We start from the raw sequence: 15,241 nt of genomic DNA, 5'->3' as shown, positions 1-15,241 counted from the left end.
TGATTAAAATTCTACTGTGAAAAATTAATAATATGCGAAGATATAATTATGTGGTAAGAAACCACCACCCTTATTACACAAGAAAAGAGAAAATAAAAGGTACATTTTCTTTTAAAATTTCTTTCAATAATTCTTACTTTCCTTTAATAAAGAACTTCTGGTATATCTACATGTTCAAGGTATTTACAGTACAATATAGTGAGTGCTCTTTATTCTCCTTGCTCACCTTATTTTTTAATTAATAAATTTTAAAGAACTCTAAATCTTCTGGAGAAATTTTTGTAAATTTTATGGCTGCAACAGTACAAGAGTCCATGGATTTTATACATCCCAATGGTACAGACCCAGCTGGAATAACCCCATTCTATCAAAAAGCTCATTTCCTCAACTAGATGAGGTGATGACAGAGACTAGAGCAGCGTGTAATTAGGCAATGCCCTGCCTCTCAATGAAATCTAGTGTTGAGCGTTGGTTGATTAACATACTGCAGTGAATTTTTTAAAAAATAAACCTTGTAAAGAAAAAGCAGACATCTACCTGACTAAATGATGTCCAGAGTTTAATTTGGTTGCAAAAGCTTATCAAATAAAAAATACATAACTGACAACATATTTTCACTTTTCAATTACATATGCATCTAACGTTATTCGATCATAAGAACAGTACCAATTTAAGCATTTCCTCTTGAGATTGTCCATAACTATAATTATAGTACATTCTAACAAAGTAGAGTAAAAATATTTCTTTAGCTACTTGTTTTATTAAAAGCCATCGGCTACAATAACGCACTGGAGGACAGAGAAGACAGGCTTTATGCTGAGCAGTACCAATAATCTGACCAGGATAAACACGGGAAGCTTTATCTGTTCATACAATGCTCAAGAAAGCAGAGACTTGCAGAATCTTTAAATGGTTGGGGTTTTTATTTATATTCCAAAAATATTTTTGCATCAACTGCCAAAGTAATATTGGCAATTATTGCCCTTTTTGCTCTCCGATAGAGGTTCGAGCATATGCTCTCTGCAGTTTATAAACTTGGCCTTCTTCTTTGCAAGTTTATACTGTTTTATATTTAGCCAATAGAGGGTATTTTTCAGTTCACTGATTTTGAAAACTAATATGCGTCACCATCCTAGCACAGAACTTAAACAACAGGTACTCAAACATTTATTGAGTAGACATTATATTACTTGATAAAACTCTATTACATCAATCCTAGGTTATCAATTAAATATTCTCTTATGATACCTTTTTGATACAACATATTTTCTGCAGTTCTTCATTTCATATGTTTACTCTAACAAGAATAAACTTGTATTACATTCTTCCCATTTAGCAAGGGACAAGCATTGATCTGTGAACAGTGGATGTAGTTGGATAACTGGGGTGGGAGTGAGGGAAGGAAAGATTTCACTTTCTAAGACTCCCTGGATAATCCAACCAAGTCACTCACTGACAGGTGAGTCATTACATAAACGCCCCCTTACAATGCACTCCCTCTCCTAGGCTGCTCAGACATATTTAATTCCCACCTGGCTCACCCAAGCAGAACTGTCACTACTTCATCTATATTCCACACACATGATTAAGATACCTATTCTACCCTATATCAGAATATACTCGACCTATCTGTGTATAGGCCTGGCTTCCCCCAAAGCTACACTCTTCAAAAGCAGTATGAACTCTTTTCCTCTACCTAGCCCTAGAAACCATAGAGAGTGCAGTCATACAAGATGCTCAATAAAAATTCTGGGGACAGGTTAGAAGGGGTCTAAGTGGGGAAAGGGGATGTATGTAATATGTTCAAACAATAAAGATTTAATTTTTTAAAAAGAGTTACTGAATAAATGAGTGTGTTAACAAGTGAATGAAATTAATGACTGCCTTGCAATTTTGATTATATCAGAGAGTCATTAGGAGTGACTTTTAGAGAATATCATTTGACTTTATAATATACTTGAATATTCATGACCACTAAAATAATAACTCGTGAAATCATTACAAAGTCAAGTTTTAGAATTCAAATATTACATGATATATACCAGCCAGAAAAAAAGACACACACAAAAAAGACAAATCTGACACTTCATGCTTCTACTAAAAAGATTTCTTCTCCATTCCATCAGCTGTTATTCACATCATGGGTTCTTATGAAAATTATGTGACTGGAAGTTGTCACACATATTAAAGTAGAAGTATACACTGACACTATAGCCATTATCACTAATATCATGTTCATGATGTAATATCATATTAGTAAAAATAGTAGAAGCTAATCTTGAATACTTACTACATGCCAAGCACTGTATCATTTTATTTAATTCCCACAACAATCCCATCATTTGCTTTACAAATGATGAAACTGAGGCTTAGAAAATTGGGATAACTTCTCAAGATCACAAATTAATATGTGGGAAGAGTGAGACTCAAATCCAGGAGGAAAGGTTGGTGCTCACTATGGAGGGTGACCATGGCTTGAAATTCTAAGCTCGGCTCCTTACTTACTAGCTTGGGACCTTGGGCACGTTCCTTACGTGGCGTTTGGTATATATGGTAAAACTTTTATCACATATATGAGCATACACTGTAGTGTCAGGAGTTCATAAATAATATTTTAATTTTTCCCCCAAAGTCTGAAATCTTGAAAGGTATGAATTAACAAAGCCTCCAGCTGCTACCCCATAAGCAGCCATTAAATGTACAGCTTGTTATTTATATGAAAAAGGGATCTGACATCCAGAATTATGGTCTTTGCACATTTTTTATCAGATAGCCCCATCAATAAAAACTTTTCTGAGCATAAACTTCCAATATATGTCTATTTCTTTCAGCATTTATTTTTATTACACACCAGTACTACTGTATTATACTGTTATTTTTTTATTTTTAACATTCAGTCTCCAAATTCTCTGCAACTATTTGTACAAATCTTACCTTATAATAGACAAATATGCAAATTGACCGCACCTTCGCTATGCCCAAGCCACGCCCACCAACCAGCCACGCCCATCAACCACGCCCACCAGGAAACCGTTGCAGGGACGTTGGGGTGTGGCGGAGCCCAAGGCCGGGAAAGCCGCCCGAGGCTTTCCCGGCCTTGGGCGCCAGCGGGGTGCCTTCTCCGATCGCAGGGACACTGGGGTGCGGCGGAGCCCAAGGCCGGGAAAGCCGCCCGAGGCTTTCCCGGCCTTGGGCGCCAGCGGGGTGCCTGCGCCGATCGCAGAAGCCGACCTGGGGGTCACAGGGACGCTGGGTGCGGCCGAGCCCAAGGCCACCGCCCAGGGCCAAGCCCGGACCCTGAAAGAAGGCAGAAGGCGGTGGCCACAGCCAAGGCCTGGGTCCCCGGTGCCGGCAGAAAACTGGTGCAGGCAGCCAGGTGAATGAAGGTCTATTGCACGAATCTTTGTGCAAACAGGCTACTAGTTTAACCATATTTGAAATTCCTGATTTCAGGTTTTTAAGTAAGAAGACATAAAGAGTTTTTATAATAACACACATGTAGTTTTCAGTGGCAAAAATCACAATGTGGTATTTAAATTGCCAAATATGTCAAATGCCATTCTCTATAATGAGTTTATTTCCACAGCAGGTGCTCTGTCATCCATCATCATAACATTATTTCTTACTTGAAGGAATAGATCAGTGTTTTTTAAACATCTTGCTATTAACATCATGTGACAGCAACTTTTCAAAGCGCTCATCCATCCTGTGAGTTAAGGTTAAATTAAAACTAGATAACGTATAAACCCACATAATCAAGCACATGTAAACTGTAAAAAACTGTAATATTCTGAAAGTGAACATATGAGTGTCAGCACCACTGTTATTCAGCTCCAAGGTGTGCAAACCCCTTCTTCTCTCAGATCACTCCTGAACCACATGGGACAAGTGGCCATCGGGCCCAAGGACCTAGTGAGATCTCAGTACCACAGCACAGCAAATATCAGCACAGCAAGTATCAATAGAGCTTCATATCCTTGTGTGTTTGTATTTAAAAAATATATAAATGAAACTTTAGACATCTTCCCCATGGATCACCTTGCACATGCCACTGTAGAAAACATTAATTATAAAAGATGGTTTAAAAATCTAAATTTAGTGGTGACTGAATATCCTAGGCACTCAAAAATATTTGTGGAAGGGATGGGGCAAAGAAGGAAGGAAGTGAAGAAGGAATTAGAGGAGTTAAGGAATTATAAATGTTGATATATCCTGAGGAACAATGTCTTAGTTATCAAAAAATCACATTTATGAATTAAAAATTTTTTAAAGTTGCTATTATTTCAAAATCTACATTTTAGAGTAGATTAAGAAATTAGGAGCTGAGACCTACAAAGACAGTCTAGGATTGAGGATGACCTTTACCATATTCTAAAATCATCCTTTTAGACCTAAGCAAAAGAATCTACATTGAATCTGTAGATTTAATGCTGCCCACATCATTGAAGTGCAAGGTCATTTAGGCACAGAAGGCCTTTTAATTCATTTTAAGTTAATTTGATTTTAAAACTATACTAGAAGCCAAGTATATTGTGAACAAGTATAACTACATAAATCTCAAACAACAACAAAAAAGGGGTTACTTTATTTCACTTAAAATATAAATATATTCCAATTTAGTAAATAGTTATTATAAAGTCACTAACAGGAAAAAATGAAAGCCAAGGCATAAAGTGTTCGCAGCTGACTATGGTGTATTGTTTCCACTATCCAGCAAGGGTTCCAAACAAAAGGCAGAACTATTCACTGCACCCCATCGATAGCATTTTGAAATAGGTCCAAAGCATTATTGGAGTTACGATTTAAATGTTGTCCAGGAGCATAACATGAAAATAGCTTCCTACCTTTGTGATGAGAAGTCGGTATCTATCCAGCATTGCCTGGTTGTCATGGCAGCCTGCTAACAACTGCCATACCTCTGCCCTCAGAGCTTCAGGGACGCCACTCTTCACCAGCGTGGACAGTCCTTTCGGTCGTGCACCAAGGTTATTGTGCCTGAGAAAAACAAGAAAATAAAACATTCATACACCCCTCACCACTGCTGAACTGCTATTGCTATGAAAAGTATATTAATGAGTTTACATAAAGTATAAGCTTGGGTCAAGAGAGATATGGGGGGAAAGCATGCGATAATGATAGAGTTTAAGCTCTGTGATGTTTTTGACTATGTTCCTTGATCTTATGTTCTTTATTGGTGAACCATCTTATTCCACCATCAAGGAAAGGTTTTTCTTCCTCTCATTTACTTTTTTATAAATCACCCTATGAACTTACTCATTATAATGAGTGTATTAACTAAATATTTCTAAGCAGCATTTCAAGGCACGAAAAGAACCATCTGAATCTCCTGAGATGAATGTATGGCAAATTGGATAAGTGTGTGCGTTGCAGGGGGGGGAAGTGACCCTGAAGCTGAAAGTGGATCACAGGCTCAGGATCAACATGCCCCCAAACGCCCAAGAAGCCGAGAGGCCAAAGAATGATGCAGACAAAGTCCAGCTTGTCAGTTTAGAGTTTTAACAGGGAACTTACCTACAGGAATGCAGTCTTGGGCACCAGCAGGACAAATGGATCCCAGCAGCATTCACCACCCCCCAGACTAACTGTTTTGTGCCCTCTAAGTGATGAACCTATGTGTTCCAAAAGGGAAGTAGGGATAATGGGTGGACAAAGGGACCAGATACCAGGGGTCCAGGTGCCAAGGTGAGTTAAACATTGAGAATGCCTTAACAAAATCCCCCATCCTCCATATCTGATCAAGCTTGATTTCTAATTGGGTTCCTTATCTTCCACACACCCACTGATGTCTGAGCATGCTGATCTGTCTTCAGCAAGAAACTTTTTAGGTCAGTTTAGCCAGAATCCCACATTACCCCTGAGGTTTCTGCTTAGTAATTTTCCATCCACTGACCTCCACCTTGCTCCCTAGCTGTATATTCACACTTTTTTCCCCCCTGTATTTGAAGTTGAGCCCAATCTTTCTCCCCTACTGCAAGACCCACTTCAGTGATCCCTATAACTGTATCAAGATAGCTCCGCCCCCTTTGATGAAGTCTACCTGTCTTTAAGAAGTGTCATGAATAGTTTTACTATAACACTAACTCAGGGCCATCTAAATTGAAAACTGTTCATCATAAAATAATAGGGACAATAACACTAAACAAAATCAGTAAAAACATGTGAAATAAATTTAGGTTGGTCAACAATAAATTAACTTCTGGATATAATATAGGGAAAAATTGTGGAAAATTTTTACCATGGACTAAAGAGATTGCTGAACATCCTTTCAATGGAATGCTGGAGTTTCTGAGAATTATCTGCTGCCATAGGAGTGTATTTATTTGTCTTTGAATAGGCTAATTCACAACTCTCAGCAAATAGAAGATAATATGTAGAAAACTGATAATAATGCAAAAGTTTTTTTGTACCTAGCTAGCTATTCAAGTGATTCCTGTTCATACAATGCAAATGGATTGTCAGGTGGAGAATACAAATCTCTAAATCAAATCCTCATTTTGATTGGTTCTAATATCTTATTGGTTCCCTATGAATTAATGAGCTAAACAAATTCTGATATGTGTTCTTTTTATATTTGTACATGTACAATAAATCAAATTTTCTTTCCTTAATAAAGGCGAGGTAGCAGGCCCTCTCTTCCTCTTAGGGTATCTCCTTACAAACATAATAGGCTCAACACTTTGGTTAGGAACTTGACAAACCTGGTCTCCAGATTTTATAATGAAAAGTCATAAACCTTCCAACCCTTGGATCTATAAATACACATCTTCAAATTAACTCAGGAGTCTCTTAGGATATGTACAGGAGATCATGATAAAAAAAAAAGCATTCATTTGACTCTTAAGATAAAAGTAGTTTAATTGTTCTTATACTTTATAGTACATTTTTTTAAAAAACTTTTCTGTAGTTTCTCCTGGACTACCTGCATGTACATAATCTGATATGTATACTCAATTAAAAAATAGTGTTTTCCATATGTCTACACTGACATAGCAGAATCTTTTCATTGGCAAGATTATTTATTTTATCAGAATATGACATCATGATTATCTTTTTTAAAAACTTAATTATAATAAATATTAACAGAGTACCTCTTTTTGATAGTTCCAGATTAAAAAATCCCAAAATGTAAAGTAATATAGTCAGAAAGAATAAAACACGCTGAGTTATAGTTTATAATCAGTGATGAAATGAGTATTTCTAAACTCTACAGCCCTTTTTATGGTAACTGTCTTAGTAGAGAAAGAAAATGTAACCCTTTAATAATGCTATCTATGTGTGTTGGCATACAGCATAAAACTGACTGCTCTGAGCAATGTTATGCCTGGAGAAATAATAAGGCAAATATATCTTTCAAAAGTAAGTTATATAAGACCATACTGGGGGAAGACCTAGATAAACATAAAGAGTATTTATGAATTTTATTTTAACTTTTATGTTTTTAAAAATTCATTAAAATGTTAAGATAAATGAACACATATTTTAATACAACAAATTATCTATATATATAAAGAGGTAATATGCTAATTGGTCCTAACAGTGTCCCAGTCATGACTGGTCAACAGGTTGCACGCTCATAGGACCTGGTGGGCGGGGACGGGGGTGGAGACTTCCGCCCCCAGCAGAGGTGTGTGCAGGCCTGCCCAGCGCTATTGTCACACTGCCTTGGAGGCAGAGGCCGCTCCCAATGGAGGCACATGAAGGCAGGAGCTGGTGGGCAGGGACACAGACAGGGGGGCCTGGCCGAGCCGCTGCGGCGCAGCTTGAGCAGGCCCGGAATGGACACAGACAGGGGGCATGCCCAAGCCGCCATGGAACAGCTTGAGCAGGCCCAGAGCGAACACAGACATTTTTTCGTGGTGAAGGGACTGGAGTCTGTGTTCATGAAAACACCTTGGCGGCTGCGGCGGCTGGCAGTGGCAGCAGCAGCGGGGTGATGGGGGTGGCACCTTCCCCTGATCAGCCCGGTTGCCTCCTGCAGAGGGAGGCCAGACTGCAGCTTAGGACATCCCCTGAGGGCTTCCGGACTGCAGGAGGGGGGCAGGTTGGGCTGAGGGACCCCACCCCACCCCAGTGCACAAATTTCATGCACTGGGCCCCTAGTATAATATAAAATCTAACTAACTCAACATCAATTATGTAAACATTTTCAATAAGGAAAATAAATTTTTACCATCTTCCTAGCAATTCTCCCCAGGAATACAGGATCTTCTCAGGACAATCCTTAGATACATCACCTGTTCCACTTGAGAGTTCATTATCACTCTCTGCAGAAAAAAAACACAAAAGCAACAAACATTACGAAAAAATGAATTCAGCAATGCAGCAGGATATAAAATTAATACCCAGAAATCAATGGCATTTTTATACATTAATAATAAACTCTCAGAAATGGAAATAAACAAAAAAACACAAAAAACAATCCCATATACCATTGCAACAAAAAAATTAAGATACTCAGGGATAAACTTGACCAAGGAGGCAAAAGACCTGTACCCTGAATACTATAGGACACTGAAAAAGAGATAGAGGAAGATATAAACAAGTGAAAGAATATACTGTGTTCATGGATTGGTAGAATTAACATCATTAAAATATCCATACTACCCAAAGCAATCTACAGATTCAAGGCAAGCCCTATTAAAATACCAACAGCATATTTCACAGATCTAGAATAAACACTCCAAAAATGTATGTGGAACCATAAAAGACCCCAAATAGCCTCAGCAATCTTGAGAAAGAACAACAAAGTTGAAGGAATCTCAATACCAGATATCAAGTTATACTACAAAGCTACTGTCCTCAAAACATCCTGTTACTGGCACACGAACAGGCATGTGAATCAACAGAACAGTGACCCCAGAAATCAACCCAAGCCATTATACTCAATTAATATTTGACAAAGGAGGCAAGAGCATACAATGGAGTCAAGACAGTCTCTTCAATAAATGGTGTGGGGAAAACTGGACAGGTGCAAGCAAAAAAAAATAAAACTAGACCACCAACTTATACCATACACAAGAGTAAACTCAAAATAGATAAAAGACTTAAATGTAAGTCGTGAAGCCATAAAAATCTTAGAAGAAACCATAGGCAGCAAAATCTCCGACATTTCTCGTAGCAATATGTTTACAGCTACATCTCCTAGTGCCAAGGAAACTAAGAAGAAAATAAATGGAACTACATGAAAATAAAAAGCTTCTGCATAGCAAAAGAAACAATCAGCAAAATTAAAAGAGAGCCCACTGCATAGGAGAACATATTTGCCAATGATACATCCGATAAGGGGTTAATTTCTAAAATATAGAGGGAACTCAAACAACTTAACAAAAGGAAGACAATCCAGTTTAAAGATGGGCAAAGGATCTAAACAGACACTTCTCCAAAGGGAACATACAGAAGGCCAAAAGGCATATGAAAAAAGTTCAAAGTCACTAATCATCCAAGAGATGGAAATTAAAACCCCAGTGAGATATCACTTCACACCTGTCTGAGTGGCTATCATCAACAAATCAACAAACAAGTGTTGATAAGGATGTGGAGGAAAGGGAATCCTAGTACTCGGCTGGTAGGAATGCAGACTGGTGCAGCCACTGTGGAAAACAGTATGTAGTTTCCTTAAAGAAATAAAAATGGAACTCCCATTTGAACCAGTGATCCCACTTCTAGGAATATATACTAAGAAACCTGAAACACCAATAAGAAAGAATGTATGCACCCCTATGTTCATAGCAGCACAATTTACAATAGCTAAGATTTGGAAACAGTCCAAGTGCCCATTAGCAGATGAGTGGATAAAAAAGCTGTAGTACATCTACACAATGGAACACTACACAGCTGTAAAAAAGAAAGAACTCTTACCATTTGCAACAACATGGATGGACCTGGAGAGTATTATGCTAAGTGAAACAAGCCAGTCAGAGAAAAATAATTATCACATGATCTCACTCATATGTGGAATCTAATGAAAAAAAAATAAACTGATGAATAAAATAGAGCCAGAGACATAGAAGCATGGAAGAGACTGACGAATTTCAGAGGAAAGGAAGGGATTGGGGGGTTGGGGGAAGTGATTAACTGGGAAACTTATATGCATGTATGCATAACCCATGGACTCAGATAACACAGAGGTAAAGGCCTGGAAGGGGCAGGTAGAGGGTGGAGGGGTCAATGGAAAAAAAAAAAACACACAAAAACAAAGGGGACATCTGTAATACTTTCAACAATAAAGATAAATTTAAAATAAATAAATAAAATCTATATGCCAGGCACTATTCTAAGTTTTACAGGCATTATCTCATTTCATCCTTTAAACAACCTAATGAGGTAGTCACTACTAGTTTGCCCACTTAGAAGATTTAAAAACTGGAGGCACAGAGAGATTAAGTAACTTGCCAGTGGTTACCCTGCTAATAGAGAGATAGGATTCCATCTCAGTTTGAGTCCAGAGTCAAATACTACCTCTCCGTATAGTTTTCCCTACCACATTTCTAAAGGAGGCTGGGCTTAGCATTAGCAGGTACCAGTCTGTGCCAAGTGCCAATATCTAGTACATGCTGGAGCCAAAGCCAAGAATGGAAAAGCCAGGCCAAACTAATTTCCTTTTAGTCAGTTAATATTATACCCTGTTCATATCTTATCACTGCATTTACTACATTTTGCTAAAATTGGCTACTTATGGGTCTTTTTCTTCTAGACTATAACCTCCTCAAAGAAAAGAGTCAAGTCTTATTTATTTTTGTGTCCATAGCATGTGGCCCACTAAAATTTTATTAAACTTTTATAAGTTTGATAAAACCTACTGAGGAACTAACTTGAACTACAGATGGCTTTCTAATGATCTGAGCTGATCCAGGAATCCCGCTTAAAAGCACAGAAGAATAAATCATTAATGTTTCCTTTAGAGGGAACATCCTGAATATCATCTGTCTACATTTTTCACAGTCTGTAGTACAGACCCTTCAAAACTGAGATCACTGGCAAGTGTCAAGTATCCTCTTGGTCTTCACTGTGGCTAGAGAAGCTCCATTTCCTCTGCATACTTATTAGATGAATGGTGGCAAAGTGGAGTTGTATTGCAGAAGTCAAAAAGCCTTCCATAAATCCACATGTGGATGGAGGGCCAAAGAATCTCAGCATAAGTGATCTATAACCAGTGGCTCTCCCTCTCTATCATTCACATATGTAGCCCATTCTCATGAATGATATTCTTCAATGTGCACAGTGAATTCTCAACTAAGGGCATGCCCTCTGAAGTAACAATGCACTCCCATATATTGAGAATTGCTGTTCTACATATGTTATTCCAATTTGAAAAGCTCTCATAATCTGATATATTAATCTCCTATGAGTACATTTATAACTTAGAATATATTCCTTTCCTTTTAAAAAATGTGATAAAGGCCAACATACAAAACGTGACTTATATGAAGGTCAGATACTCCACTGAATTCAAACCACAATCCATACTTCTATTCTTTGCCCTAAAATAGGGCTGCTAGTCACAGTGAAAAGAAAGGCAATATGTTGCATCACTCTATGATTCGGGTTTATTATTCTACTTATGCAAAGTATCATCCTCTTTTCAAGAAAAGTACTGAGAATGAAACTCAAGTTTTCTTAGACAGTTTTAACCCAACTGAATAACATGACCATTATAAATATTCAACAGAAATCTTACTTTGTGTAGCCTTCAAGGGAATCCAAATTCTAACCACTGGAATTCAACCTGTTTTCCTCTGAGTGTCTGTACCTCTAACATCTTGAATTTATTTTATTTTATTTATTTCCAGACTGTAAGCCCTTAAAGACTGGAACTGTTCTTAAGCATACAATATACTGCCTTGCATATAACAAGCAGCAGAAGACTCGAAGGTCTCTTCTAATTCAAAGATTCACTGAAGAGAAACCAAGATGGCGGCATAGGTTAAACACCTAACCTGCAGCCGGGCACAACAATTTCAAAAATACAACTAGAGGTCAGAACGGACATCGTCCAGAACCACAGGAGAGCTGGCGGACTGAAATGCCCACAGCTGGGGGGAAGGAGAAGGCCACGGGGACAGTCGGGGAAGCCGTAAAAGCCTGAGGTATGGAGAAACGGGCGGAGACACGAGCACACGCGCCTGCGGGGAGGATGGAACTGGAGAGGAGGGGGCGGCTGATGACCTGGCCGGAGTTCACTGGCAGGAAGGAGATAAAGGCTCTGGAGTGCACTGAACACCGGCTCCGATTGCACTGAACCCCATTCCGGGCGAAACCCTGGGAAACTCACTCACTTTCGCAACTCCGCCGCCCCCGCAGGCTGCCCGGCCCGGGACGCTGGGGACGCCGCCGCAGCGGCGGCACCCGGAGCCCGGCGGCCTCCCAGCACCCGTCCCCGCCGCGCAGCCCCCCGCGCGCCTGGTGCCGCGGGCCGCGCGCCCCGCACACCGACGGAGGCCCGGGCGCCCTCTCCGTGCACCTCCCGGCGGCGCTAGACTTCAGTAGAGTTGACTGAATTCAAGGGATTAAGAAGTATAAATTGGGGGGACGCCGTGGCGGCGACGTCCGGAACATGGCGATGGCGGTGCCTGGAGCTCGGCAGCCGCCCAGCGCCCGTCCCAGCCGCGCGGCCCTCGCGCGCCTGGTTCCGCGGGACGCGCGCACCGCGCACCGGACGGAGGCCCGGGCGCCCTCTCCGTGCACCTCCCGGCGGCGCTAGACTTCAGTAGAGTTGACTGAATTCAAGGGATTAAGAAGTATAAATTGGGGGGACGCCGCGGCGGCGACGTCCGGAACACGGCGATGGCGGTGCCTGGAGCTCGGCAGCCGCCCAGCGCCCCTCCCAGCCGCGCGGCCCTCGCGCGCCTGGTTCCGCGGGACGCGCGTACCGCGCACCGGACGGAGGCCCGGGCGCCCTTTCCGTGCACCTCCCGGCGGCGCTAGACTTCAGTAGAGTTGACTGAAATGAAGGGATTAAGAAGTACAAATTGAGAAGTTTGAAAAAGATGGCGGCGGAGGTTAAAGGCTGTTCTGTTGCCTCGCACCCAGCGAAATCGGAGGGGATGAGGTGTGGAGGTGCGTGGGTCTGGCTGGTGGCGGGGGAAAGGGGCTTTTGTTCCAAACCTAAGGGAGATTAGCTCTCCATCACCCTGAAACCCATCTTCTGGCGAACCCCGGGAGACCCAGATGCCTGCGGGGAGAGGCGGGACTCTTGCAGAGGTGCGCCCAGCAATCAGTGTTTGCTGCGCTGGAGTGCGGAACGAGGGGACTTAGATACATGGAAGGCAGACTCACAGCCATCGAGGCTCGCCGCACCATGGCCTGTTGGCGCCCTGAGACCCCGCCCCGCCCTGGGACCCGCCCCGCACGTTTTGAAGACCTGCCCCGCAAGTCTTGCAGGCACACCTGCGCCCCAAGCAACGGCTTATGCTTGTGGGTGGCCTGCCCTCTGGCGGCGGACCAGATGATCTGCTGTTCTAGTTGGACTGCTCCAGGGCCACTCAGACAGGAGGAAGAAACTACAGTTTTTGCTGTAATCCTTGCTGAGTGCCTAAGGCAGTAGCTGATCTACACCCCATTGGAGACCCAGAAATGAGGGCATCTAGTGGTCTGTGGGAGATGACACCAGATTTCAACCACGTGCATAAGGGACACATTCAACGGGAATATTCAGTGAGCGCCAAAGCTTTGCTGCACCAAGACCCGGCCCATAAACGTGTCTCCTGCACAGCAACTCTTCCTTTATAGACAAAGAGAGCCCCCCCAGTGACACCAACAACAATCAAGACTTAACTATACAAAGGAGGACCAAGATGGAGGCATAGGGCGGAAGCCTGATTGTTGCCTACCACAACAACTTTGAGACTACGACAAGAGAGCAGAGCAGACACCATCCAAGACCACCATAGGGCTGGCTGAGTAGATGCTCTACAACTAGAATAAAAGAGGGGTATGTGGAATGATGCTGATGCCGGTGACCCAAAGACCACACTTTAAGAACTACAGCTCAGGCGACACAAAAGAACTATGTCTCAGGCGATACAACAGCGGCCTGGAACGTGCTCGGCGCAGTTCCCCCGGCGGTCTCCGGCTGAGGGGACGGCTCCACTGGCAGCCAAGCACGGACAGACGAGCCCCTATGAGACATGGGGTGGAAGACTCCGCGCTTGCTGACCTCTGAGTCCGTCAAGAATCTCAACGCCCCGGAAGCGGCCAGGTGCGCATGCTCGGCGACCGGCCACCGATGCAGACCCAAGGGCCGACGCAGCGACGCCAGACTGGCCCACCGCCATGCACCGGGTGCACCGGAGCTTCGCCGAGCCGCCGCCCGACGAGTTCTGCAGCAGCCATACTGGAGCTCCGGAAGGATGGCCAGGGGAATTGCTGATGGGGGATTGACCGGCAGGAATTGGGATCGGGAAGACGGGGCCCCGCTGAGACCCAGGTGCGGGCGGGGTTGCGCACCTCTGGGCTCGGGTGTGGTCACACGCCTCTGGGTATAAGTGAGGCCTCACGTCCCTGGGTCTAGCTGAGGCCACATGCCCCTGGGTCCAGGTGAGGCCGGACTCCGGGTCCGGGTAAGGCCAAGTGCCCCTGGACCCGGATGACGCTGGATCCCGTGCCCGGCCGAGGCCAAGCGCCCCTGGGTCTGGGAGAGCCCACACACCCCTGGGTCCAGGCGAGACCATGTGTCCCTGGATCCGGGTGAGGCCGCGTGCACCTAGGCCCGGGTGAGCCCAAGTGGCCCTGGGTCTGGGAGAGGCCAAGCGTCCCTGGGTCCGGGTGAGACCATGTGTCCCTGGATCCGGGTGAGGCCTCGGGCACCCAGGCCCGGGTGAGGCCGCGTGCCCCTGGGTCTGGGAGAGGCCAAGCGTCCCTGGGTCCGGGCGAGACCATGCGTCCCTGGATCCGGATGAGGCCTCGTGCACCTAGGCCCGGGTGAGCCCAAGTGGCCCTGGGTCTGGGAGAGGCCAAGCGTCCCTGGGTCCGGGTGAGACCATGTGTCCCTGGATCCGGGTGAGGCCTCGTGCACCTAGGCCCGGGTGAGCCCAAGTGGCCCTGGGTCTGGGAGAGGCCAAGCGTCCCTGGGTCCGGGTGAGACCATGTGTCCCTGGATCCGGGTGAGGCCTCGTGCACCTAGGCCCGGGTGAGCCCAAGTGGCCCTGGGTCTGGGAGAGGCCAAGCATCCCTGGGTCCGCGTGAGACCATGTGTCCCAGGATCCGGGTGAGGCCTCGTGCA

The 15,241-nt window shown here is 43.5% G+C and overlaps 1 protein-coding gene across 5 annotated transcripts in view; it reads right to left on the bottom strand.

Annotated features, from left to right (window-relative positions):
• The window catches only part of LOC103289977 (rab GTPase-activating protein 1-like), a 438,759-nt gene that overhangs the window by 310,024 nt on the left and 113,494 nt on the right, over window positions 1-15,241 (bottom strand). For all 5 annotated transcript variants that reach the window (XM_054712112.1, XM_054712113.1, XM_054712115.1 and 2 more), the window contains 2 exons: window positions 8,192-8,285; window positions 4,845-4,995 (listed from right to left, as the gene is read on the bottom strand). In XM_054712112.1, coding sequence (XP_054568087.1) covers window positions 4,845-4,995; window positions 8,192-8,285 — 245 coding nt within the window. The remainder of the gene's footprint in view (window positions 1-4,844; window positions 4,996-8,191; window positions 8,286-15,241) is intronic.

Source organism: Eptesicus fuscus, chromosome 22 (assembly GCF_027574615.1).
Source record: "Eptesicus fuscus isolate TK198812 chromosome 22, DD_ASM_mEF_20220401, whole genome shotgun sequence".
In the NCBI taxonomy this organism is placed as follows: domain Eukaryota; kingdom Metazoa; phylum Chordata; class Mammalia; order Chiroptera; family Vespertilionidae; genus Eptesicus; species Eptesicus fuscus.
The sequence above is the reverse complement of the archived record's forward strand: the minus strand, read 5'-3'. Positions and strand labels throughout refer to the sequence as shown.